General features: G+C 48.7%; 1 protein-coding gene across 1 annotated transcript in view; it reads right to left on the reverse strand.

Moving 5' to 3' along the window:
* DOCK3 (dedicator of cytokinesis 3) overlaps positions 1–26,715 on the reverse strand; it is a 351,565-nt gene that overhangs the window by 4,128 nt on the left and 320,722 nt on the right. The window contains exons 38-50 of the mRNA XM_045530466.1: positions 23,634–23,720; positions 22,146–22,250; positions 18,680–18,821; positions 17,463–17,629; positions 17,223–17,309; positions 16,576–16,755; positions 15,864–15,947; positions 15,626–15,742; positions 13,165–13,286; positions 11,802–11,940; positions 11,134–11,281; positions 5,696–5,814; positions 4,455–4,542 (exon numbers count right to left, since the gene is read on the reverse strand). Coding sequence (XP_045386422.1) covers positions 4,455–4,542; positions 5,696–5,814; positions 11,134–11,281; positions 11,802–11,940; positions 13,165–13,286; positions 15,626–15,742; positions 15,864–15,947; positions 16,576–16,755; positions 17,223–17,309; positions 17,463–17,629; positions 18,680–18,821; positions 22,146–22,250; positions 23,634–23,720 — 1,585 coding nt within the window. The remainder of the gene's footprint in view (positions 1–4,454; positions 4,543–5,695; positions 5,815–11,133; positions 11,282–11,801; positions 11,941–13,164; positions 13,287–15,625; positions 15,743–15,863; positions 15,948–16,575; positions 16,756–17,222; positions 17,310–17,462; positions 17,630–18,679; positions 18,822–22,145; positions 22,251–23,633; positions 23,721–26,715) is intronic.

Consider the following 26,715-nt stretch of genomic DNA (forward strand, 5'->3'; position numbering starts at 1 on the left):
GCCCTACTCAGGCTGCATGTCAGCACCAACTTGCTGGGCCACCTGGGAAGGCATGGGAAGAGTCACCTAGGGACCCTTCAGCACTGAGGGCTATAAAAGAACCTCTCTTTACATTGGCCTTCTGCAAAACACAGGCTGCTGGGGTAAAAGAAACCTGCTCCACACAGAGGTCAGAAAGTCGAGTGCTTCAGAGCCTGTGGAACGAGAGGCTGCCGGCAGTGGCAGCTCTAGCCCACTGCTAGGCGATGACAGGCTGGTGAGCAGTGTGCCTGGAACAGTCAGTTTCACTGTCTTCAGCCTCCCTCCTTGGGATGGCCTTCCTGAGCTAACCTGCTGTACTCAGAAACCTCACTGACCCCAAAGCCCAGCAGGATCCTTCCTGTGGTGGGACGTTTTTCCTTGGCTGAGTCATCCCAGAGAATGGCCCATCTTCTTAGCCTGGATAGCTGCTGCCCTGGCCCTTGAGCAGAGTCTGAGACCAGGGACTATTTGGGGAACCCACTAGAGGTCTTCTTACCATGTAGCAGGCTTCGGGGAGGCACTGGGGGTGCCAGGATGTGGGCAGACGGGAAGGGCTGGGCCTCTCGGGCTCCGCTATCCAGGCTCCAGCTGCTGGGGGCTGCTGACACCACTGAGGGTGGAAACAGATGGCATGAAGGGAGATTACTTCTTGAGCCACCCTCTGGGAGAAGCCCATTCTGCAGCCTGTGGATTCTTCAGGTGTGCACTATGTATCCAGCACACATGAGAATGGAATGCCAGCCCTTGGAACTAAAAACACTGGCCAAGCAAGGCACTGTGGCCCACAGGGGAGAGTGGCCAGGGATTGGAACCGCTTAAGAGGATGACAACAGAGTGAGCTGATGTCTAATAGTATTCAGGATGAGATAGCTGAGGAAAGTGATGCAAGAAGTAAACATGTGCAGCCTCTGGGATTTGCCAGGAAGAGAAGAGAAAACAAAAGAGGACAGAAGAGGAGGGTGGAACAGGCTGAGACCAAGAGAATACAGAGAAAGCATGGGCCATAGAGCTCTGTGGCTAAATGAAGTCAAGAGTCAGGACTCTCCTACTGCCCAGACTCAGTGGGAAAAGTAGGGAGGAAGAAGAGTGAGAGGTAGAGACTGCTTCCTTCCAGAGCTGGGAGCATGGCCACAGAGTGGGCAGGAGCTCCACAAGAAATGGCCCTACAGAGGGTCTGTTCAAATTTGCCCCATTCCTTGTTCCTCCTATGCCTACTGGCTGGATTTGGGGTACACGGGAGGTTTTTCTAGGCAAGGACAGGTGTTCAATGTACCTGCTGGAAGAAAGTATAAGGCCAGGAATTGCAGCCCAGGTCTGGCTGGACCCACTGCTTCTCAAGAGGAAGGAGGAACATGACAGTGGAGCCAATGGGTGCCTTTGGTCATTTAGAGAAGGCCAGTTCCTGGCACCCACATGCCATGGATGGAGGGTACAGTGGGCCCAGAACAAAGGGAGGCACAATGCCCTTCTATGCTAAGGAAGGAGTCCAGTGCCTGAATACTGACCCCTCGGCCACAGTTGGGGGTAAGAGACTTTGCAGGATGGAAGAGGAGAGGAGAGGAGAGATGTCTGGACCTTGGGGACCAAGGAGTGCCACTCTGCAAGAGCAGCAGGAGATACGTCATTCCTGTTGGCCTCTTTTAGAACAAATAGCAGCAAGAAGAAATATGTCCTTTTTCTGATGGAGCCAGGCAAGGCCAATCTCTCTTTTGGGCTATCAGCAGCAGGAAAGCAGCTCACAATGCAGGTGCCTAGCCACTGGCTTTGTTCTAAGGCAGTGGTAGTTACATTGAGCCTGAGGTAGCTGGGGTTTGGGTTCTTCCTGGTCAGGCACTGAGTGGGGAATTCCAGGGCCTTAGAGCTGGAGACTCCGGAAGGGAAGGAGCTGGAGTCTGGCCTTCGAGGAGGATGTGGCTAAGAGGACCTGAGACCCACGGCAGTCCAGGGATAAGGTGGTGACATCCATCTTCTCATTGCTCAGGAACTGGTGCAGGTTTACAGCAGAACACAGGGCCACAGTATCTGAACAATCTCGTTCTAAGGAGGATTGCACAGTTTCATGGCATGGCTGATGCTGGCTTGGTGGCAGGAAGGAGAGGCATGGCAGCAACCGGGCATCGTGCAGGCACTCAGCTGTCACTTGAAGGGAGAAAGAGTTCTGAATATGATGAGCACCAGATGGCCTCCTCAGAGAGCCTGAGACACCCCAAGAACAGGCCCATTATCACCCATGCTCTCTCCAAGATGCAGCGTGAGCTTTTTGGTCCTTAGCACTGATGTTCTCTGTTCCCCCAAAGAAAAGCATCTTCATAAAAAGCCACTGAGTATCAGGGAATAAGAAGCTTGGAAATGGGTCTGGGCAGCTTCCTCACAGGGGTTGCAACAGCCCAGGATCTAAGATGCACACCTAATCCCTAGAAGAATTGTGGGGCTGCAAAAGTTCACCCACAAGGGCCCAAAGGAACTCTAGGACAGGAAGGCTATGGGAGAAGAAAGCTGGCAAGGCTGTAATGGTTTACAAAAGGGCGCCTGCCTGAGCTACTCCATGTGAACCAGAAGCCATCAAGCTCATGCTGTAGCCTGATGTCTGTGAGCAGCGTGGCCAGTGGACCTTTGCCATGCAGCACAAGTGCACTGGGGCTCTTAGGAAGGCTAACATAGAATGATTTATCCTAGGAGAAGAGGAGTGATCAGCGATCCCCACTGTGTCCTATTGCCTTTCTCTCTTAGTGTTAACTGTCTAGCACTGGCCTGAGGGCCCCAGTGCATAGGCCATGGCCCTGAGGGTAGGCTTGCCTTGTCTTGGACTCACTGCCTGGCAAAGAGAGTATACCTGCAAGTGAGAAGTGGGACTCAGGACCCTGACTGACAAGAGAATGATGGCAAATACGTATAGTTCCTGCCCTGGAGGTAGAGAGTTAGGGAGCTATCACTCTGGTCTATCTGTTTCCACTAGGCAAGTATCTAATTTGCTGCCCACTAAGTGCTGGCCTTGTGGTGTAGACATACTTGCTCTGGGCTCAGCCTCTGTTCTGAGACAACCCTCCTTCCCTCCAACAACTGGGGTGGGCATGTCCAGCTTCTTGCTGCAGCTTGGCCTGAGGCCTGAAGTTTTTTTTGTGTTCAGCAGGCTTAGGGTTCTAGTCTGGCCACCAGCATCCATTTGAGCTCTGAGCCTGTGTGGGCCCCTGGCTGGTTCTGAGATTGTGCTGCACCTCAGGTGAATGAAAGTATTCTGGCCCTCCAGGCCAAAAGTGCATCCGTTTTGGGTCATAGTTGCAGGAGTCCAAGTAGCTGCATGTTTTCAAGATGTGCAGCCTTGAGGCCAGCAAGGCATCTTCAGCCAGAGTCTTCAGGCCCTTTGTGGCTGAAAATCAGCACCAATGCCTTCCAGGCACTGAGGTTGTGGACCCAGTGTTTGGTCTCCTTAAAGAGGACACAGAGGTTTGCCCTCCATGATAAGCGAGGAGTAGTAACAGTGGGGACAGCAAACAGCAGTTGGTGAGCAGGTACAATGACATGTTGACAGCTATAGACATGTTCTGATGGTATGGGGGACAGCATGCTGTGTTGGTGGGAACTGAGTGTGCCCTAAACTCCAATAGATGGAAGAGAGGGGAGAACCCATGGGGCCAGGTTCTGGGTGGCAGGAAGGCTCAACACTGTCCCCATTTGGGTATTGCTGTGTTAAAATTAACTCAGGTCTCTGTGTCTAGGGCTTCAGGCCAGGGCCATATAGATTGAAGTCTGGTTCTTCAATCAGCTCGCAGGAGTAAAATGCCACTATCTAAACAGCCTCAGCTCTGAGGAGGACTGCTCAGTCTCATGGCATGGTTAATGGCCTTGCATGGCATGGAAGATGGACTCATAGCAGCTGTTGGCCAGAGGCTACAGGTGGACTGGACTCCTTTAGGAGCACCCAGGGCTTCATTTGGAGAACCCTGTCTTTGGGAAACTGGCATGTTCTTTCCATTCCTCCTGGGGCTTGGCCACAGACCTGACCTGAGCTTAAAGGAGAGATTCCCTAGGGCCCAAGTTGAGAGGGACCAAAGAGGCCACAGGACCTGCTAAATTCTGGGGCTGGTTGTGATAATCCTAGGAAAGTGGTTGTCCACAGTTTGCAAATAGCAGCCCAGTTTTTCATAAAGTTGGGCTCAGAGCAGGTGGCAACTGGGGCCTCTCTGAATGTAGGCCCTGGGGAGGGAGAGATACAATTAACAGGATTTAAACCTCAGCATCAAGCCAGACATGGGTTAAACAGCAAACACAGAAACTGGTCAGAACTCTGGACAGACAGACAGATCTAGGTGTTGGAGTATGGCTCAGTCCTGGCCAGCTGGTCTTGTGTGGACGTACTTGCTCAGGGACAAGAGTCAGACACTCAGGATGGGAACAGACATGGGGGAATGCCACCTAGAGAAGGGGAGCAATACCTTTTTCAGCCACAGACAGATTGGGATCACTGCAGGGTTTGCAGGCTCCGACCACTTGCTGGAACAAGGCCCGTTGGAAATTCGGTGGCTGAGGGAAGGAGAAAAAGATCCCAGAGGGTGAAAACAATAAGGGAGGCATCTTGTGGGCCACAGGAGCCAGGACATTCCAGGATCAGACAGGGGGAAATCAAACCAGCGGTATGGCTCACACTTGAGATGTGCTGAGAATTCCATGTCAGCCTGAGGGAAGACTGTCCAGGTGTCTGGTTCTGAGTGCTTCCATGCACAACATTTGAGGCAACATCCTCCAGTGGGATGGGTTGGGACCCAGGCTGTCTTGTGCAGGGTCCAAGAAACAGGGCATAAGTATCTGAAAGCATCTAACTGTCTGCAACCTTTTGTCCAGCCAGGGAGATCCACTGGCAGAAAGGATTTAGGGACCCCACTCCCCCTTCCCCCCGTGAGCACTGACAGGTTTAGCCTCCTGGAGAGGCCTCGCACAGGCCCACATTAGCACTGAGGTTAGGGAAAAGGACAGCACGTGCAGCACCCAAGCCAAGTCACAGACAGGACCTGCTGTTTGGATGGGCAGTTGCCAAGCAGACCTATTTCCTCTGTCTGGCAGGGCTAATCAGGCACAGGGTGGTACCACTGAGAAATTCCTGGCACTCTGAGACTAGGTAACAGTCACTTGGAGGTGACTTTTATGGACTCTGATAGAAGGGCAGAGGCAGATTGCACAGGGGAATAAGTTCATCTCTGAAGCTCTTGGTCAAGGCCCCCAGGAAGAGTATTTGGACAGCTGGTGTAGAGAGCAGCCCTAGCAGGTAGTGAGGGGCTTCAGGTGGATGCATGAGTGAAAGAGGCAGAGCTTCCCCGTGAGGATGCCCTCCCCACCCATATGGAGGAAGGACATCCTCCAGACCCATCTACACCACTGCCTTCTTGAGACAGACTCCAGAGAACTAATTTCTTCTGCCAGACTGTCTAGGGATGAGGAGTCCAGGAGTCTGGCCAAAAGGACAGATAGCCATACAAACAATGCTGGTTCCAACCCTTATGCCATCCTACCCACACCTGTACTCTGGATTGCTGGTCCTCAGATTCACTGCAGTCTTCTGAGGGATCTTACAGCAGAATGGGGAAGACACGTAGGACACTGCAGAAGGCCCAGTGAGTGCAATGAGGGAGGCACAGAACACACTTGTGGCAGAGGGCAGTCAGTAGGGTGGGTTTCCTACCTGTCCGTTCTCCAGGATGGCTGCTGGATACATGGCACTGCTTGGGCGGTCCCGGTGTGTGGGCAGCAGCAACATCATTTCCCGGGCATGGCGGTACTTATCTGGCAGAGAGGGAGAGCCTGTAACCAAGTGAGAACAATCAAGCACAGATGACAAGCCACAGATGGAGGGCCCAGCAGTCAAGCAGCCTCAGGGATGGGGAACCGGGCTAGGTTTCCCTTGCAGTGGGGTGAGGATGAGCTCAGCAAGCACAGGGGTTATGAAGCAGAGCCTGGTGGCTGGATGGTGGTAGGGGCTGCAACTGGAATCCCAGTTGAGGCAGACACCCTGCAGGCCGGGGTGATGTGGGCCCGCTGACAGAGCCCTCACCGTGCTCAGAGGCAGAGGGCGAGGAGAATTGAGAACTGAAGCAGGGTGGCTAAGGGGCCTCTGCACTCAGCACTCTCAGCGGAAAGGTGTGGCCTGGAGGCTGGGCTCTCTCAGGGGGCCCAGGCATGGGCACAGGCCAGCTTGCAATGGAGCCATCACATAGAGACAGAGACACTCAGATAACAGAGCCAACAGTTCTTACTTGACACATTGTCTCTACATACTTACCTTTTCCCAACACTGACCCTGTTCTCAGCTGCCCCCTACCACCTTTTTCCAGATGCTTCTCCCAGCTTCTAGGCCCCCAGCACCTGGTCTCTGCCTTCCTGCCAGTCCTACTGCAGCCCAAAAGCCAGGCTGGCTAGGGGCCAGGGCCCCGTACACAAGTGGCTCACAGGGTTTCCCTCTGTGAACTTGCCCTTTAGTAAACTCAAGGGTCATAAAACTAATCTGGAAGTTGTGGGGCTTCAATTCCAGCTCTTCAGTTGACTTGGTTCATGTTCTTCTCCTGTGAGGCCTCTGCAGTGACTTCCCCTGCCCTTAGGGGCTGTTTTGGAGGCCAGACCATGCCAGGTGTGGTGTGACCCAGTCCCTATGGATTCAGGCCATAGATATAGGTCCAAGAACTTGTCAACCCATGGTGCTTGATAAGACCTTCCACAGAAGCAGTAAGAATAACTTGCTGGCTTTCCTGGGGAATGGGTAGTTTGGAAGGCCCTCCAAATGTTCACAGCTCCTTGTGCCAGAGACCAGCACATCCATGAGAAACTACCAGGGGCACGGGAACCCTCACGGGAAGGTCACTGGACTCCAAGGCCTCTGCCTGGCTCACGTGGTTGAAACCCCTGTCTGTGATATGCCATGAGCGAAGCTGGATGGTTGAGACCAGCCTATGGGGTCCAACTGAGGGGTGAATCTACAGCTCCTAGGGGCTCTATCTCCCTAAAACTCAGGGTCTCTAGGGCTTTCCTTTGAGTGTGCAGTGGCAGCACTGTCAGGACACAGATAACAAAAGGTCCTCAGCCAGCTTGCCCAAGGAATCCTTAAGAAATTCCTCTTGTATTCATTTTAGTCCAACAAGATGAGGCTGAAGTACTTTGAAGGAGTCAGCATGATCAATAACCAGTAATGTAACTTCTGCAGTTGGTCTGAGTGATCCTGTTTGTAAAGCCTCAGGGCTGGCTTTAAGACCCAGTCTTTAAAAATGTCCTTCACTGATAAGGGAATGGTTAAAGTATGATTTTTTGGAAAAACTGGGCCTGAAGTGCTATTATTTTATTATTTTACTGGTTTCTATGTTCTCCTTTAAAACTTGTGCTCTTAGGCAACTTCAAGAAAATGGCTATGTAAAGAGAAAAGAAAAAAGCCCTTCCATTCACTGCTTTATATAGTACATTCCCAGCAGGAAACTCAGAATGCTCCCTGAGTCTTGAAGGCCACAGCTCTGGACAGGGTTACCTTTCATTTAGCACACACAGAAAGAAACACAGCATCTTTACACCAACTCAGTCATGCCAAACTCCTACCTAAATGCCCCTTCCATGCGAAGCATGTGCTTGGAACCTGGGCTGCTTTCTTGCTCAGGCTGTCCATAGTCCCTCATCTCATGGGGCTCATAGCCTGGCTCACAAGGCCAAGCTCCATCTGTGTACTCAATGTCCTGATTCATGTTAGGGGGCTAGGATGGAGGACAGCAGCCTGCAGGCCCTGGGATCGGATTTGGATTCATGTTATGGTGGCCTCTCTAGTGCTATAGCAAAGGGGTGCTCTACGCTACCATTAAATTTTCCAACTCTACTGCTTCAACTTCTCTCCCACTATCAGCCAGTCCCAAGGTAGGAAGTGATTACTTTTCGTGAAAGCATTAAACACTACAAGGGCTTCTATGTTCATGGGACTTTTGAACTACTTGAGTTGTAGTCTGGTAAAACCCAGGGAGGGTAAGTCCTAGCGTGACTGAGTTATTCAAGGAGGATCATTCAAAATTCCCATTTCCTAGCCCCCAGTCAGCCTTTTGACCACCAGGGGGAGCTGCTGACTTACAAGAGTTTAGACCGTGCCTTGCAGGCCATTCATTGCAGAGGTTTCCAAAGCAACAGGAACCACAGCAGACAGAACCAACTGGCATGGCAAGGAAGGCCACTGGTCTCCTGGGAGTAGGGGAAGCAACTCCAATGCAAAGGACTCCCCTCCAGATCACCTTTTTCATGAAAGCTTTCCTCTCACCAATAACATCAAACAAACCCCAGAACGGACTGCTCCCTCCTTTCTTTGCCCAGAGTGCATCTACTGTATCTACCACATTTATTTGAAAACATCAGTCTTCCTCTATGATGCTGTGTCACATACAGCCTTCTATCTTCTCTCATAGGGCCTAACTCTGATGCCTGACAGATGTTGGGCCTGCAGCTTTCTCCAGATGGGCCTGCATGTGGATTGTGTGGATGTGGTCTAGGAGGGATTTCCTTTCTTTCTTATTGCCTCCAAACTTGTCACCATTCCCTGCTTTGGGCCCAGTTCTATTTTAACCATTTTGTTTATTTTAGCACTTAATGTCTGCCCCAGAAAGGGAAGAAGCTTCTCTCAACCTTCCTCTATGTTGATATTCCAGAGTATGGCCACTGTGATAATGTGTCTCCAAAAATGGCAACCATCAATGCCTTCCCTCCCAAAACACTCATGCCACTCCTTACCAACATGAGGTGGAGTCTCATTCCCTTCCCTGGTATCTGAGCTGGCCTTAGTGACTTGACTAGCCAATAGAAATGTGGCAAAAAGGACTTTCTGGGACATCCAAGGCTGGGAAATAAGGAGCCTTGCAGGTTCTGCCTGGGTCTCTTGAAATGCTTGCTCTGGTGAGAAGCCATCATGCTGTGAGAAGCCTAAGCCACATGGAAAGGTCATACGTAGGAGCTCAGGTTGACAGCCCCAGCTGTGCTCCTGGCTGACTGTGAAAATCAACTGCCAGCCACGAGAGTGAGCCATCTTGGATATGAGCCCAGTTGAACCTTTAGATAATTCCAGCCCCAGATGACATCTGACTCCAAGTGAGAATTGCTCAGTGAGCTCTGTAAACCCATAGAACAGTAAGACATGATGATAAATTGTTATTTTTAAGACAAAAATTTTGGGGGTGGGTTATTATACAGAAACAGATAACCAAGCCCTGTGAAATAAAGAGAGGTTATTTCTAAAGAAGGAGAAAATAATTTCTCTCAACTCTGATGTAGTGCCCCCTGAAGCAAGATCCATACAGATTCCTCACTGAACACCCAGTAAAAGCTTGACAAGTGAATAAATCTGTAAATAGGTAGCTGGGAAGAACAAAGGTGGTAATAGCCAGCTGTGAGGTCCCTGACAACAGGGCCTGCTGGTCCCTCCTCTTTGTTTTCTCCAGGGCACTGAGTATCATGCACAGCCCAGAGAAAGTGTCTGAGCAATGTCAGAACAGAACTGAGTTAAAATGTCCATCCTTTGTTGCCTTCTGTCTTTATCAACATTCATGATTCAGAGATCTGTCTTCAGCAAGAATACCCAGATAAAGTCTTAGATATGGCTGAGCATATCTTACAGAGGCTTCTGGTTAGGAAAAAAACACAAAAAACCAAAAAACAGGTGGGATTCCAAAATCTGTCTCTGCAGCCCCATTGAGGGGCATTTACCTTAAGACTCTATGAAGGCCAACCTCTGCTATAGCATTCACAGCTAACTTCACAGGGTTTCCTTCCTTTTTATTCATAAAGCCATCTTTCAGTGTGCCTTCTTATAACACACATCACTATTTCTTCTCTATGCAGCCTTCACATAATGACAAATCTCAGCATGTACCAAGTTTTTTTGGTTCATTTGTCTTATTTAGCACTAAAAATGTCTGCTTCCAAATGTTGGCTCCCCTTTTCTGAATCCCACAGTCTATGTTAGGAAGGCAACCCAGAGGGTGAGATGGCCGTCAGACTGAGGGCTGGTGAGTGTAAAGACTTGTACAGCGTGGCCATGAACTGGCTACGTGGCCTTAATCCCCCCACACTGGACCTGTTCCCCCATAGGAAATGAGGGGTTGGTCTGGATGCTTCAGGTGAAAGTCTGTGGCTGCACCTATTGCAACATTAGCCCCCTTCCCTCCACTCTGCCAAGGCTTTTCCCAGTGGCCACTGTACCTTTCCACTATGCCACACTGCCCCTATTCTCTACGTTCCTACTGTGGTCCTCACAGGTTGTGTGCTTTGGAGAGATTCTTTCTTTAATGATCTTCCATGTCATAAATTTGTGCTATTTTTCTGCCTTCATGATAATGGAAAGAATGAAGAGACCCCCTTCCCTCTGAAGCCTGGAAGCAACAGCCAGTGACTGGCTGGCCAGCTCAGACCACTGTCACTATGCTGCACAGTCAACCCTGAGAAACACTAGATCTTATTATTTATTACATCTCATTTCTATTCCACTGCAAATGTTTCTATCTAAAAGGACAGATTCTACTTTCACTGCAGGAACTAGGATTAGAATGTGGAAAAGATGCTGGCTCTCAAATAACAATATTTATTCAATTGAATAAGAAACCAAGCAATAATTGACAATATAAATAGGGTTTTACAGAGCCATCTCTCCTGATTAAGCCTTTCCCAACTGAAGAAAGTATTTTTGATTGTTGTTACTGTTTTAGAATAACATTTTCCAGAGTTAATTTTAGCCTTCAAATTTACTTTTTATACTCTTGTCATCATGCTTGATTCCTCAAGACAAAAGACTCATTTTTGCTTTGACTTTCATCTCTTTTCTAACAAACATTTCAATGGGAAAGAGCTGAGCTTTCTCCTGGACTGAGGTAGAGATGTAATGGCTGGCTATCTGGTGGCAGCACAGCAGCAACCACTGTTCAGAGCAGGGTCTCGAGCCAGCCAGAGAGAGAGGTCTGGAGGCAGGTACCCTCGAGTCCTTAGTGCTAAAAGCACAAATGAGTATTTGCTAAGTCATAGGGCTGCTCTCAAAGACACAGCCACAGATGAGAGGAGGAGTGGGGTTCACGAAGTCCTCTCTTCTCCCTTCTGCAAGCAGTACCCTGCCATCCTTACCTCGGGCACTGGAAGGGGCAGAGGTAATCATCTGGGATGGTGCAGAGTGAGTGGAACTCAGGCTGGAAGAAGAAGGGCTTGCCTGGGACGAGGACAGAACAGAGACGTTGGTGACTGAGCCCTGGTACCTGGGGTTGGGATACACGAGCTGCAAAGGGAGAAAAATCAGCAGGATAGAGGTCTGAATGGCCAGGACTGTAGGGTTGGTGCAGAGTTGGCTTCTTGATGCCCTGAGGTGCCCAGACCCAGTGCCTGATACTATATCTTGATGGAGGCCAGGCTAATGCCTGGGACTAGGGGCCACCCACACCACCCACATGGAACAGGGCTGTTGAGCTGGCCCTGCTCTGGTGCCCATGGAGGAAGTAGGACTAAGCCAGAAGGAATGCCAGGCAAGAGGGCAATCTGGCAGAGGATCGTTCCCATGGGATCTCTGAGAGCAGCCAGGACTAAAGCTGGATTTCCTTCTTGGGAAATAAGGGCTAGGAACTGAGATGTAGGATGGTGTGTTAAGGGAAGGCAGGTTTTTAGCTCTCTTGAGGGGTGTTCTGAATTCAGGAACTAGAGAACTAGGCAGGGTTACTAGCCCTCATGCCAGACCCTCCAAGAGAAAGGTCAGTCCTCTAGGCATGGTACGCTGGCCCATTCTCCCTGGACAGCTCTGGTACCTGCATGTGGTGGTACAAGTCCTCGGGAGCCTCGCCCATGGAGCTGTCGCCTAGCATCACCATGTTTCCTGCTTCGCTAGACGCATGTGAGGAGAGAGAGGATGATGAATGGCGGCCTGTGCCCATCAAGTTCATGGGGCTGTGAGCAAGAGTGGGAAATAGGGAGGAGTCAGGCCCACGGTTGAGAAACCATCTAGGTGGTAAGCAGAGGGAAATGTGTGAAACGGTCACGCCCAGTCTCAGTCACTAGTTTGGAGGGTTCCGCAGCCAGTGCTCATGCCCATCCGAGGCCTGGAGTGGCTCTGAGCTGCTGCTCAGGAGCCCCTGCTCTGGGAGCTAACTGGTTTATGGCCACTCAGTCTGCTGACATTAGCAATTTCTCAGGAGGAATAAAAGAGAGATGCTAAATCAGGTCGATGATCCCGGGTCTGCCTTTCTATGGGGTAGTAGTCTGAGCCAGCGCCCACACCATGATGGGATCTGCTCCTAGGTCACAGGTGTCTTCCTGGTATGGGGAAGCTACCAGAATAGCTGGCTGTGAACTATCTGTGGGCTTCATTCCACATTTGTGGCCACAGAATGCCAACAGCTCTCCTCTAGCAATACCAGGAAGCCTCTCATTCATCTGTTCCTCCTTATTTACCAAATGCCCACTCTGTGCTGATTTGCTGCTCACATTGGAAAACAAACCTAAGCAAGGGGCTCCTCTCAATGGCCTAGTCCCCCAACCTGGACCTTCCTGCCCTAGAAGCTTTGAGTACTCTCAGCTGAGCCCAGGCAAACCAGGACTCCTGAGTTCAGAGCAGCCACACCTTGATGTCCACATCACTATGCTGTTTTCTTCCTTAAAACTGATAGGGGATCCTCATTTCCCTTGGGACTAAGTCCAAAGGCCTGCATAAACAAAGCCCATTCAGAGCTGGTCCTGGCCCCCTTCTATACCCTGGAATCTGCACTCTAGCCCCTTGGCTTTATTTGTAGTACTGACCAGGCTGGCTTGTTCACATCTTAAGGCTTCTGCATGTGTCAGTCACTCTGCCTAGATCTTGCCCCATCACCCTCCTCACCTCAACTCTTTCCTGCCTAGCAAACTTCTACTTATTCTTTAAAACTTACACCCTCCTCCATGTTCCCACCATGTTCCCACAATACCATGTATATACTTCTGTCACCCAGAATAGTGACTGACAAGATGCGGGGTGTGGGTTCTATGGCAGGAGCTATGTAAGTGTTTGCTGTGTGCATGGGTAAGAGGGAATGTGAGTGAGTACACACCAAGTACTCTTTAGGACTGCTTTCCTCTGACCCTTGACATTTAGACTTACCTCTCTGGAGGGAACCCTCCCCAGCCTTAAGGCCGTACCTGTGCCGGTGAGTCATCTTGATGCTTTCAGGACTCAAGGGGCTATGAGATGCCAGAACATTTCCCCGTGGGGTGCTGGTGCCTGAACATGCAGGGCTTAGCTTATCCAAACCTGGAAACTCCTGTTGAGAAATGAATGCCCCTTCATAGAGAGTAAAGAATAAATAAGTAATTAATGGGTAGGAGGGAAGAACTGGCTAGTGGTCGAAAATATAAAAGAAACAAAAAAGAGTCATATACTGTTGGCTGAATCTGAACTGCTGATTTCTCTTGGGCAATGCCCTGTATACAACTAAAAATTCCTCCTAACTGCACTGGAGTCTAGACCAGAGGCCATAGGACCCTAGGTTGACTTAATAGGAGCACATATGGAATAGGCTGAAGCCAGTCTGAGCTCATAGGAGTGTGTTAAGAGGATTTTTCACTACAGAATAAGTAGAGCAAGAGCTGGGAAAGAGGAGAGGAAGAGCTTATTATGAGCTGTCAGTCAGTGGGTACCTCTTACATAAGGACTGGGACTGGGTTTTACTGGATTGCTAAATGGCCTCTTAGTGACTGGGGTTAAGTTGCCTATGACATTGTCTTTGGGAAGATGGGACATAAAGTCCTGATGTAAGTAATTAAAAACAGCACAGTTCTATTTTAGTGTAATTAAATTATCAAGTATGTAGACTTCTTGGCAGAAACTTCTGATTTCAAACGCTACCAGGTAACAGTATGCTGGTTTGTGTCCCTGTTTACTAAGGACACACAGTACAACTGTCCTCAAGAAGTCCACTGGGGATGATTCTGAGCTTGTGCTGAAGAAGCACAAGGTTTTCCATGCCCTTCTTTCAAAGCACGCAGAGGGCTGAATTGTGCTTCTGGGCAGAGAGGACACCTTCACGCGCGCACACTGAAGACCTGGATGTGTGCAGGCAAGCGTGTTTTGTGCTTTTTTTGCTGCAGTGACCTGGCTGCCTGCATGGTGAAGACTCACCAGTGGCCAGGTTCTAGCCTTCCTGGGCCACCTGCTGTGACAGGGAAGTTTACACATAGTAGAGACCAGCCACAATGTCAGGAAACACAGTAGAATGACAGGCAATGGAATATTCATCACATTCAGTGACAGTACCCAAGTTCTTTACTAAATTGACACTTCAGTTTTAAGGGGGAAACATAAAAGACTGTCTCTGCCTGTTTCACCTTGAAATACCATGGGAGAATCATAACAGAAATGAGAAATTTCAGGCTCTTCAGGCTTTCCTGGAAAGGTAGAAAATGTGCCCACATCTCAAACTATGACAAGCTTCTTTTTCTTTTTGCTTTTCATGCTGTACACACTTGTGCAGGAATAGGCTGAGACCTGCACTGAGAGCCTGGAGGGACTGAGATGACTAGAACCCTCAGGATGCAAGAACAAAGCAGGTCAGCTCCAAACAGGTTAGGCCCACTGAGTCCAAGTGGTCTAACCTCCCCCAGGGCCTCTGTGGCTGGTGGTCATGTCTAGAGGGGAATTTCTTGTTCCTGACAGCCTGGTGTAGGAATGAACAGCTCTACTTCTTGTCTCCCTACTATTTCTATCCAGTGGTCCTGGGTAATGAGAAGAGAAACTTTGCTTTGGTGCCAGATAGCAGCAGGTAATTGGGCTTATACCCTTGAGATTTGGGGGCCAGCCTGTTTAGCAGGCATTTCTAGGAAACATTTGGAGTTAGCCCCATGGTTAGTTGAAAAAGGGGTGAGGGTATGTGATTAGGAGACTCAAGACCATTTGAACTCTATCCTCAACCAGCCAGCATTCCATGTAAGACCCTGCCAAGGAAAACTAGTCCTGGAATACAGGTCTTCCCTGTGTGTATCAGCAGGGCCAAACTCTGCTGTGGAGGCTGAAGAGCCAGGCCAGAGTTAGGAAGACCCTCTGGGGCCTGGTCCAGCCTCAGAACCTGCCTGACCCCTTTAAGAACAGCCATCATGAAAGTATTGCCCATCCTAGGGTTTTTCAGATACAAGTCTGGATCACCAAACATGACTGAGGAAGTTGGGAGGAAAAGGGAGGGAGGAGCTTAGAGGGAAAGGGTAAAAACAGGGAAAAGAAGAAGAGGAAGATGGGGAGAGCAGGTTGGCTTAGGCCATGCTTTATCTCTTTAGGCTTTTGGGATGAAAAACATCTCCAAAGAGATCCCTATATGTGGGCCATATACTTTAGCTCTTTTCCTCCACATATGAAAACCTCTGTTCACTAGCACAGTGCCCTGAAAGATGTTCTTTGCCCTCGAATCTGATTCTTCTTTTTGGAGTGAGTGAGTGAGAAGATTCCGAGCATCACTACCCTGGATACAGGATCTACCCCGGCTTCCTGCACCTCTGTGACAGAGACAGCCTCTCTTCCACAACCCCTCCCTCCTACTCTCCTTTGGTCTGTGGTACAGGTTGGGAGGAAGTGACACTTGGTTCTACTGAAGTAGGACAGGGATCAGCTTACATGGTAGAGACTGGCCCGCATCATCTGGAACTGATCAATCAGCTTCTTATGCAGAGGCCTCATTTCTGGGTGCACAAACTTCTCATGAACTGCTAGCCCGACTCCAAGGACATGGACCTATTAGGATGACAAACAAGGCCACTCTCTGAACCCTGGGCAGCCCCTGAGAACGACAGGCATCTTGCAGGGCATGGCTTTTCCCACTTGGCTGCTGGCCTCCAAGCCCTACAAGACATACCTGCTCTTGCATGAGCTCCTTGAGCTGGGTGATCTTCTCAGCATCTCCTGGGTGTTTGATGATATAATCTTTATCAAAGAAGGCCTGTGAAAGGAAAGGCCAAGTCAGCATGACTCTCCCCAGGACTACTACTTAGATGGGGCCCAGCAGACCTGAGTCCAAAGATGCCACCTAAAAGGCAGCCAGGCTGTCTCTTCACAGGTACACACACCAGCACCTCCAGCCTGGCTTGTGTGAACCTCCAGCAAGCAGAGGTGTGTTTTCTATCTGAGAAGGACTGAAGGCCAAGCCATCTAAGCCTGAATGCTGGTCCCAGTCTCTCGAGGAGCCTGGATGGCCTAGGGCAGGCAGGGCTGGTAGCCTGGGAGTGGGGCTAGCCTCTTAGCCAGCCTGTAATTCACTTGTCATGAAGGGCTGGGCTCCCGGGTTCCTTTTGGAGGCCATTTATCCTCCCATAATCAGATGGATTACCCATCTGTCAGAGTTCAGAGAATAAAAGTGAAGAAAAGTCCCCACCAGAGAACTGTGCCACAGAAATAAGGAGTGGTAGAGAGCTTAGGGTCTCATCCTAGGACCAGCTCAAGTTAGCTTAGCCAAGAGAGGGCTAGTTGGGAAGGCTACCCAGAGAGGCTGCACTCTTGAGATGAGGAGCCTGAGAATTTCCTTTCTAGCCAAGCTACCTGTGTGGGTTTGGTCTAGGGCTCCAGCTCACCTCCTGGTAGCGCGCAATGCCTCCATTGACAGCTGCATCGATGACACCGTTCAGGCACATGCTGAGCAGGTTGATGTTGCCGTGTACTTGCTTGTGTTGATACTGGCTGATCAGGGCCCGTAGCTCCTGGTTCTTATTCTCAACTACTTGGATGGCATTCTCTAGAGGGCTTACCTCCACCTGGGGGCATACAGCACACAGTGTCATCCCAGGAACAACGATAACCCCTCATCATGTTCCTGAGAGCAGGATCTGAGACCTCTGATGTTGATTCCCCTTCCTTGTTCCTGTGGACTTGAGACTCCCTGCATCCTTTCTACTTTTCTCTTCTGATTTATAGGCACTTGGAAGTACAGCAAATAGTGAAGAGCACTAGTTCTGAAATCAGAGAGCTCTGGCTTCCTGAGTCTCACAGAATAGTTTTCTCATTTGTAAACTAGGAGGTTAAAAATACCTGCTGCCCAGGGGTGTTGTGTGGATTAGATGAGAGATGGTACACAAAGATCCCAGCACAGGATTGACCTGTGGGAGCCTAGGCCAGGCAGGTGGCCGAAGCTCTCTCTTTCTTCTGTCCTTTGAGAAAGTTCCCCAGAGTCAGGGCTGAGGGAGCAGCTGTGAAGCTCGGCCTCATCTGAGACATGTCTCACCAGTTCCCTCCTCTCCACTTCGAACCATCGAGAGATGCCAGGTAAGCTGTGGGTCAGGGTCAGTGTGGTGCGCTCAATCCACAGGCTCTGCAGGGAAGGCACAGGCAGGTGTAGGCAGTTAGGCAAGTTTTGCCACACCCTGCCTACCCCTGGGATAAAATAGTGGCGTGTTCCCAAGAAAGTAAGGCTTGCCCCTGGACTTGCTACGGGCACTGCCCCTGCTTTCCTAGATTTGTTCACCTTGAATTCATTCTCCTTGTCCTTGGGGCCTTTGTGAAAAGGCCTGTCGTACCGGAACTTCCTCACATTGTTGACACGATAGAAGCTCTTGACGCGATCTGGGACCCTGTCCATCTGCAGAACATCCACATAATCTGGAATGGGCGTCACTGCATAGATCTGCAAGTCTGGGTAGGAAGTGAAGGGGAAACCCAGACTTGCCAAAGAGATGGACCTGAGTGGCTGATCCCTGTCATCTCCTCAAAGGAGCACCACAGCCCCTGTTCCCTGCTGACAGCAGCAGTGGAGGCAGCAATATCTAAAAGAGCAGATCAGACCCAAGTGCAGTTAGGCAAATTTCTCTATCTGCCCCTCCCCCTCCCTGCTCCAGTGGTGAGTCTCATGGGCACTCAGCCGAGGTGAGATGTTAATACTCAAGTGTTCTGTGGTGCCCCTTTAAGAAAGAAGGGGAAAGAGGTCAGGGGAATGCAGGTACCCACCTCACCATAGTGAGACGGCTACAAGGGCATGGGCCTGCCCCCTGCAAGTAAACTGTATTTACTGCAAAATGATTTTTAAATAAAATAGTATTTGGAGTCTTTGTGGAGAGAAACAGATGGGAGTTTGCTTGCTCTCCCCTGTCTGAAATAAGCTTGCCACACCCATGGCAACTACCACATGGTCTCCAAGGAAGCTGTGTGAGGGGCGATGAGGGGCAGGGCAATGTTTGCACTCAGACTTCCAAGTGCCACCAAACCACAGGAACTCCCCATCTCCTCCCTGTCCCCTCATCCCCAGGGCTCTGCCCCAGTCCACCTGACAAAGAGACAATAATCGTGCACATGGCAGTGGAGCAGGGCACAGCACAGATGGTGTCCCTGTGACAAGAGCCCTGGTGGGACCCCAAATCACCCGGCACAGTAATTGCTCCTGGCTGCCTGGGCAGGGCCCTCATAGGGCAGGGTGGGGACTAAGCTGCTAGTAGCAGCCAGCCTGAGGGATAAAGGTCTCCCTGAAGCCCTGATGATGACTAGACCACCTGTGGCTAAGGACATGGCACTGTCTCTTCTGTGAGGCATGAGTGCCTTGCTAAGTGTGTACTCAGTGATGAGGACACACTCAGGTTTAGGACTATGGGTAACGTACTCTGTATGGCTGACACAGGAGGGCAGCTGACTAGGTGGGCCTCACCTCCCAGGGCCCCTGCCCTCCTCCCCCCACCGAGTGTCGAAAGATACACTGGGCATCACACTGTAGGATGGCATCGTCAGGATGGTTGGGGTGCTGCATGGCGACGGCCTGTGGGAACTCGCTGAGCATCCTCTGCTGGAAGGCCTCCAGCCTCTCGTAGTCATGGCCACGGCACACATATTCTTTGTTCTGTCACAAACACGAAAGCACACTCTATGCCTGTAGCTCCCAACCTCCACATGGGCATCAGTAGCTACTCATTCCACAAACACATCTTGGAACCTCCTCTGTACCAGGCCCTGGGGCAGGCATGGGGCATAGCACTCGGTCCCTGTCCTAAGGAAAATGACAGTCAAGATGAGAGGGACAGATGAAGGGAGAATTGCACTGTGGTATGGCAGCCCTGGGGGTGGGATAATAGGCACCTTTCCCAGGAAGGGGAGCAAGGTGGGGTTTGGGATTTTGGAAAAGGTCATGTTTTTTAAAAGTTCTGAAAGGTCCCTCTGGGTTGACCTGGTAGAGAAGAGTGGGGAAGGGCAATTTATGTAGGTACAGTGATAATCAAGGCAACCATGGGTAACAACAGCCAACAACAGCCAAGACAGGAAAAGGTACAGTTAGAAAAAAGGTGTGTATGGAGAACTGGCGGGAGGGTGGTTGAAGAAGTCAGCAGACGTGTGCCAAGGACCGATTGCTATGGGTACCACAAAATAATTTTAAATATGGGGGTGATCAAGTGTGTGATTTTGAAGGATCACTTTTGTCAGCTGGGAGAAACAGTCTAAACATTTCCCAGTGCACAGTAGGTATTCAGTAACTGTTTATTACATTAATAAACCCCTTTGGCAGCAAATTCCTTTGCAAACATGTCAGCAGAACAAATCAACATCATTCTAACTCCACATTTCTTAAAACTTTATGTTATATCAGATTTGGTTTGGGTTAGGTTTCAGGTTTCAGTTTTTCTCTTTGTAGACTGAAGTCTCTTTGTGAACAAGGTACCATCTTCGCTGCTGCTCTGCCTATTTCATAGCTGGTCATGAGTGGGTGGCTGGAGGAAGTTCCTCTGAAACCCAGTGGTGACATCTTTTGCCCACCCAACTGCCTAACCAGACTTATTTCAATAAAGTGGTGTCAGACATTGACAGCCCCTCCTGGCATGTCTTCAGAAGAAAAGAGAGAAAGAGAGGCTCCAAGGGCCAGCCATATGCTTCCCAGGACAGGGCTGATCATGGGCCAGGCCTTGGAGGACTTCACCGTTCTTGGAATAGGATTTCTGCCTCTTTTTACTTCCCCTGTTACTATGGGAGAATTCAGCTAAGGCTGGGCCATGTGTCTGGATGAATCAGAATGGAAAGGTAACACCAGAAGGGAAGTTAAAGGCAAGAGGAGCAGGCTGGCCTCTCCAGCAGAACAGATGTAATAGATGGCCTATGCATTCAGGGATGGTGAGGGAGAAACTTAGCCCTTGGGGAAGGCCCAATAGGGGGAAGGCACACAGTGCTGACCTTGAGGCTGGCTGTTGCTATCACATTCCTCACTCCAGCATCTCCACACAAGACAGATCTAGCCACCACTGCTTTGTACTTTTTTCTAGCCATCTAGAAGGCAAATAGCTACTGCCACGGGAACTTATTCTATTTGCCACAGATGAACTGAGTAGCTGAAGGAAGGAAAGGCAGCATGTGGCTAGGCCAGGGAAATTTGTATGCATGAATCATAGTTCCTAGAGTCTGATCCTTGTGTGGAGATGGGGATGGGCTGACAGGTGACATTTCCTAACATTCTTTGTTATTCTTCCTCCATTACTGGAACCTTTGAAACCACATTTGAACATTCAGACTGCAAGCATGATTTGGATGGCTTAGATGCAGGTTCTATGCCAGGTCCTACTCGTCAGAAAGCTCCAAGAACCCTGAGACACTGATATGCCCTATGATATGACCATGAGAGGGTGGGAGCCAGGTCAAACTGTGATGGAGCATTCCCGCTTGGCAGGAACAGAAACAGGAGATACCAGGGCCTGACTTTGTAATACTCCAAATAATGATGTTTTGCAGTGAAATCTGATTTATGATGTACCAAAATTATGGATCTACACAATAAGAATAAAATGATAATAAAGCATGATTTGCAAAGATAAAATGAAAAAAAAAGCAAGTTATAGGGCCAGAATCATTAGTTTGTCAAAGGATTTTATGAAGATTCTTTTGGTTTCTAATACTTACACAATTCCTCTACCTCCTTTGCTGACCTCTACCTCCATTGTTGTTGTATGATCTCTATGATGGGGGCACCAAATATGCCACTTCGGAAATGCCTATGCTGGGTGGTCACTAGAGATGAAGGAGGCCCAGTCCTCCTAAGGTAGTTAGTCTCTCTGTTTATTCCCATTTTGCCACTAGGGACACTCCTGTGGCACAGCGCCAGAGTCTTCCTGGGGATCACAATTAGGCAGAGCAAGCTTGCTGCCCCTGTTACATTATCAGTTTCCACACAGGTAATTTTTCCTTTCAGCCTAGAATGATTGCAGCCCAGGAAAACCAAGTGCATCTGTCTTACATCTGAAATATAGTAGGCCCTAACTCTCTTGCTAGCAGATTGGAATTTTTTTAGAGGATCCATTAAGCCTGGTTGACCCATGATGTGATACCAAACTTGTTACTGCTCACTGGCTAAAGAAATTTCTCTGATAAGATGGGATCCCAAACATATCAAAGGGATCCCATGAACGTTCCCAGGTGCTTGCTGAGACTTGCAGACATCGAATTTTAGTAAGGTACTGGAACTGGAGGCAATCAGAGCTAATCTCAGGTCTTAACTGCTTCAGGGCCCATTCATCAGGACACCTTCATTTAGGTCATCTGAGAACAACAAATCTCTGTGGGATATAACCTACAGGTGCAGGCTGACTATTCCTGGCGCCTCTGCGTTGTGCTAAATAAATAAGAAAATCACAACTGCTTAAGTAGGTTTATGCTTAGTCATTCCATCCACAATGTTTATATTCCAGCCCAGCCATCCAGGAAATAGTGGACAGAAATGGCTGTTGTCATCCTGGGTCACAGAATTGGCCTTGAAGGGGCTACAGTGAGGCCAGGAGAGAAAAAGTACCATCTTAGATGACAAATCCCAAGAGGCCAGCCTACTATTGAGGTCAGGCTGTAGCAGTGCCCTGTCTGGATAAGTGGAGGTTCCAGGCACTGGAAGCAGAAGTTGGAAGGTACCTGTGGGACATTCCTAGACCCTGGTCACTTCCTGAAGAGACTCTGTTGATTTGGTAAGAAAGTCACCCTTACACATTCCTAGCAGCCACAGAACAATACAGCAGTCGAAAACAGTCTGAAGTTGGCTGCCAGTCCAGTAAAATAAAGCCAAATGTCTTTTGTTGACTGGTCAGTCCTTAGAAAGCAAGTATTCAGTAGAATAGGCAAAAAGGAAAAAATGAGTACAGGTTTTAAGTGAATTATGTGTAAAACATACATGTTTTTTTGACTACCTGAATGGACTCACCCGAAGGAAGAAAGGAAACTTCCTGCCATAGAAGCCAACTCGAAAGAACTCAGGTTCCAGGCGTTGCTGCTCCATAATGTTGTCATAGTAGCTGGCCTCCATTTTCTGTGAATGAGAAAGGCCTTCAGGTTGGCTTCACTGCTGTTGGTGTCCAAAGCAAGTTCTCCCAGGCCCAACTGGACACTGTCTTCTGGAAAGGGATCATGGCAACTCAATCTAGGTAAGATGGAAGTGAGCCCCTGGCCATGACCAGCTTCTCTCCTGGGAGTTGCATCATGGAAGAGAAAGCCCTCCATCATCACTGTCTGACAGTGGGATGGGGACCAGCCTGCCCATCTAGCCCTGTGTAGCTGCTCTGAATGTTCTTCCCAGAGGGTGGACTAAGCCCCACTGAGATTGGTGCTTCCTGCACTTGGGGAGCACACATTTAACATGGACTTTTTCTGCCTAGGGATTTCTGGTTTTGACTGATACTGACTCCACTGGTTGACCCCCGACTAGAGTTGCTTGTAGCTGGCTACCAGCAAGTCTCAGCACCATTCTGCATCAGTTCAATTGCACCTGCTCTCATTCATCTATTGTCTGACTAAGATGCTAACAACCATAGTGAGAAAGGCTCAGATGCCAGCACCAGTGGTACTGGTTCTAATTTAGGAGACTTTAAACTTAAAAAATTAACTAATACCCATGATGTTTAGTATTACCAAGGTTGGTAAGTTTTTTAGTTTTGGCTGAACTTGCTTCCCATTTAGAAAAAAACTCACTGAAACTTTGGGAAGATAGCTGTAATGAATTCAATCAAGCCAGCCTGCGAGGGAACAGTGGCCCTCAAAAGCAGTCAAGAAGTTACTGCTAGAGGAAGATGCCCAAACCCCTATCTTCATCAGGGAACAGAGGAGAGTTAGCCACAAGGATAAGGGTGTGCTGGGACTGCTAACCTCTATTTGCTAAAGAAATCAGCACGTTATAATTCAGAACCCAGCATCAACAACCAGGAAAAATTTGATGCAGACCTTCAAAGTCCATGGAGCATTTGACTTAAATTTTGAATATTTTGCTTCAAGGAAGAGAGCAAGGACAAGGTGCTTAACAGTGACCACAAGCCAAAGTGAGGAAAGCTTTTATAAAGTTTTTTAGATGAAGCATCCTTAAACAAAATCATTTCAGGAAAAGCTTCTTTGTGAAGTTGAGCTTCCATCTCCTCTATGAAACCTCCATTCTATTATGCCTATGCTGGGTTCTCCCTTCCCTGAGCATCAGTGGCCTTTGGGGTCCACATCATACCATCATTTGTCAGGGGTGTGTTTTGGTTCCCCAGTCAGACTGCAAGTGTCTCAAGGATAGGAATCTTGGTTTCTGTTTCTCCTGTACTGTCCACAGCACTAAACCAAGGGCTAGGTCCACTGTAAATGCTCACTTAGAAACTGATGCCAGGGAAGTCCTGGCTCCTCTAGTCAGGGATGGGGCAGGGGAAGGGGCAAAGCTCACCCGAATCCAGCTGAGGCTCTGATAATCGTAGAGGCTCTCATACTGACATGCCAGCTCCCTGCATAGTGGGATCCCAAACTCCCAGCTCTGTGTCAGAAATAAGAACACGACTTCAGTACCTCAGGCACCCTCAGAATAGCCTAAGTCCATACTAAACACATCAGAGGTCACAACAAAAGGCCTCCTGCTAGCTCCAACTCATATGTCACAAAGAACATATGCCTCAAAACCAATTTGAGGCCAGGCGCGGTAGCTCACGCCTATAATCCCAGCACTTTGGGAGGCTGAGGTGAGAGGATTGCTTGAGGCCAGGAGTTCAAGACCAACCTGAGCAACATAGTGGGACCCAGTATCTACAAAAAAAAAAAAAAAAAAAGCCAAGTGTGGTGACCAGTGCCTGTAGTCCCAGCTACTTGGGAGGCTGAGGCAGGAATATCACAGAGTGCAGGAGTTTGAGGTTGTAGTGAGCTATGATGATGCCACTGTACTCCGCCTTGGGCAACAGAGTGAGACTCTGTCTCAAAAAAAAAAAAAAAGAAAAAGAAAAAAGAAAACAAAAACAACAACAACAAAAAAACCAAACCAAAAATAACAACAAAAACACCCAACAGCACAGTGGCTTTCTAGCTCAAGCACAAGTTCCAAGTCTCTGCTCAAATGCCTCTACCTCTAAGAGGCCTTCCCTGACTACTCTGTCAAGAACAGGAACTTCCCTGTCCATTTCTGTTCTGCTACTCTGAAGTTACCTTAGTTTTAAAAAACTACCATTTTTTTTTGTTGTATTAGTCTTGATTAGATAAAAACTGCATGGGGGAGTAGGGATTCTGTTTATTTAATTTATCCTCAGAGCCTAGAACAATTCTAGGCATGTTTAAGATACTCAATAAAGACTTATTTAATGAGTCAATGAAGGAAACATTGACCTTTAAATTCAGATCATATAAGCTCAGAAACAAGTACGTAAACCAGGAAGAAAGTGCCTACCCAGAGATGTGGTAGTAGGCCTGACAATTTCCTTTATGGAAAAATTTGAACCTTAAATTAGGCTTCAGATGATCCTTGCCTAGACAGGTCCCAGACTGTTTCTGTGGAATAGCTCCTGTAATGGAGAAAGGCCCTCCAATAAGTGGGCCTTCACTTCATTAAGAGGCAAAATTGTCCATTTCTCCCTCTTTAAAAAATATAGTGTTTTCTCTCTTTTGTTTGATTGGGAATTATTAGTTTACTTGATATTTTACCCAGACTATTCTCTCCAACTCTAAATACTAATTAAAAAAATTTTTTTATTATAGGAAATTTCAAGCATACAAAAAAGTAGAGAGAATAGAAGAATAAACCCCTAGGTATCCATCATCCAGCCTCAACAATGACCAACTCATGGACTCTTGTATAATTCATACCCCATCCACTGACTCTTCCCCATAGTACTTGAAGCAAATTTCAGGTATGATATAATTTCACCAATAAATATTTCAGCATGAATCTTTAAACAATAAAGGACTATATTTTTAAAATTACTATTTGAAATAGCATCAGGGAGAAGGAAAGAGCATATTATTTCTGTCCTTTGAATAAATTAATGCCACATGGATTGAAACTGTATGGCCAATTAAAAAGATTGAAACAAACCAAAAATAATTTTAAATAGCCTTCTTCTTCTTGTCCTAATATAATGCAATGCCTCTGCCTCAGGGAGCTAGAAAACATCTTGCAACCTCACACTGCAGCTTTCAAGGCGGCACATGTCAGTCCTTTCTCTGGCTCCAAATGCTGCTTGGGCAGGTTTCAGCCAAGGACCTGCAACAGAGTCTGTCTGGTAGGCAGCTCCATGGGGGCTGGCTAAGCAACTGAGCTGTGTACAGACTCTGGCCAGCCTGTCAAGAGCCACCCCATGGGGGACTGCTCATTGAGGTGATGCTGGCCCCATGTGGGGCTTAAAGGCACCCTGCCGGCTGACAGTAACTCCCAATAAAACAGTTCTTCTTATCCTTTGGGATCGATGCTCATCTGTCTTGCTGGCATCTCTAGCCCACATTGTAATCCTGCTGCTCCACGGTGCCTCCCTCCCCCAATTAACTTTAGAGTGAGCCAGGACCAAGAGTTTTAAGACACTGTGCCAGCATCAAGGGGTGTGCTGGAACATTGGTAGGTCTGGGGTCTTGATAGCTACCTCTCTACACAGGTAAGGAATAAACTGCAGGTACAATGCATCCCCATCTACATCTTTTACCTTGGTTTCCCTCCTTCAGGCAGGCGGCAAAGCTAACTCTAAAATTCCTTACCAGGTGTCTGAAATCCAGTCACTTCTACCAGCTCTGGCAGATGTGTGCTTTTATATGGCCTTGTTACCTCCTCATAGGATGGCACAAAAAGTTACACTGACTTAGGGGTTGCTCTTTTTAAAAAAAATTTTTGTAGAGATAGGGTCTCGCTATGTTGCTCAGGATGGTCTTGAACTGCTGGCCTCAAGTGAGCCTCCTGCCTTGGCCTCCCAAAGTGCTAGGATTACAGGCATGAGCCACCATGCACAGCCTTAAGGTTCATTCTAATCAAACAGCAAAGGAAAGGAAAGTCCCGGGTCTCCAGTTTGGCAGTCTTTGTACATCTGTTTACACATTACATATTAGAAACAAGTCATTTCTTCAAAGGAGTAGGGGCTATGGTGAACCTTCAAGCAGGAGAGCCCCAGCCCACTCTGACAGTGGGGGCTGGTCTTGCTCTGATGGTCTGCCAGATGAACAGGGACCAGAGGCCTCTGTTTGGCTTCTCCTCCTGTCTGCTCCCTCTGCCTGGGGTTGAAGGACCAGCTCCCATCTTCACATCTTCCTTTCCTTCTCTCAACTCTCACTCTGCCACACTTTGTCTCTTTGGAGTTTCTCTTTCTCCTTGTCTGGCCTGGGAGAGCTGACTTTTCATGGACTGGAGTCCAGTCCACTGTGGAGCGGGTTCCTAGGTTAACCACCTCACTACTGGAGAGTGTGGCCCAGGGCTAGACTGTGACCATCAGTCATTGGCCATGGCTAATCCTCTTGAGTACCCAGGAAATAAACATGGGACCAAAGGAGATTGGGTTGTCTATTTA

This window comes from Lemur catta, chromosome 18, assembly GCF_020740605.2.
Source record: "Lemur catta isolate mLemCat1 chromosome 18, mLemCat1.pri, whole genome shotgun sequence".
Taxonomy (NCBI): domain Eukaryota; kingdom Metazoa; phylum Chordata; class Mammalia; order Primates; family Lemuridae; genus Lemur; species Lemur catta.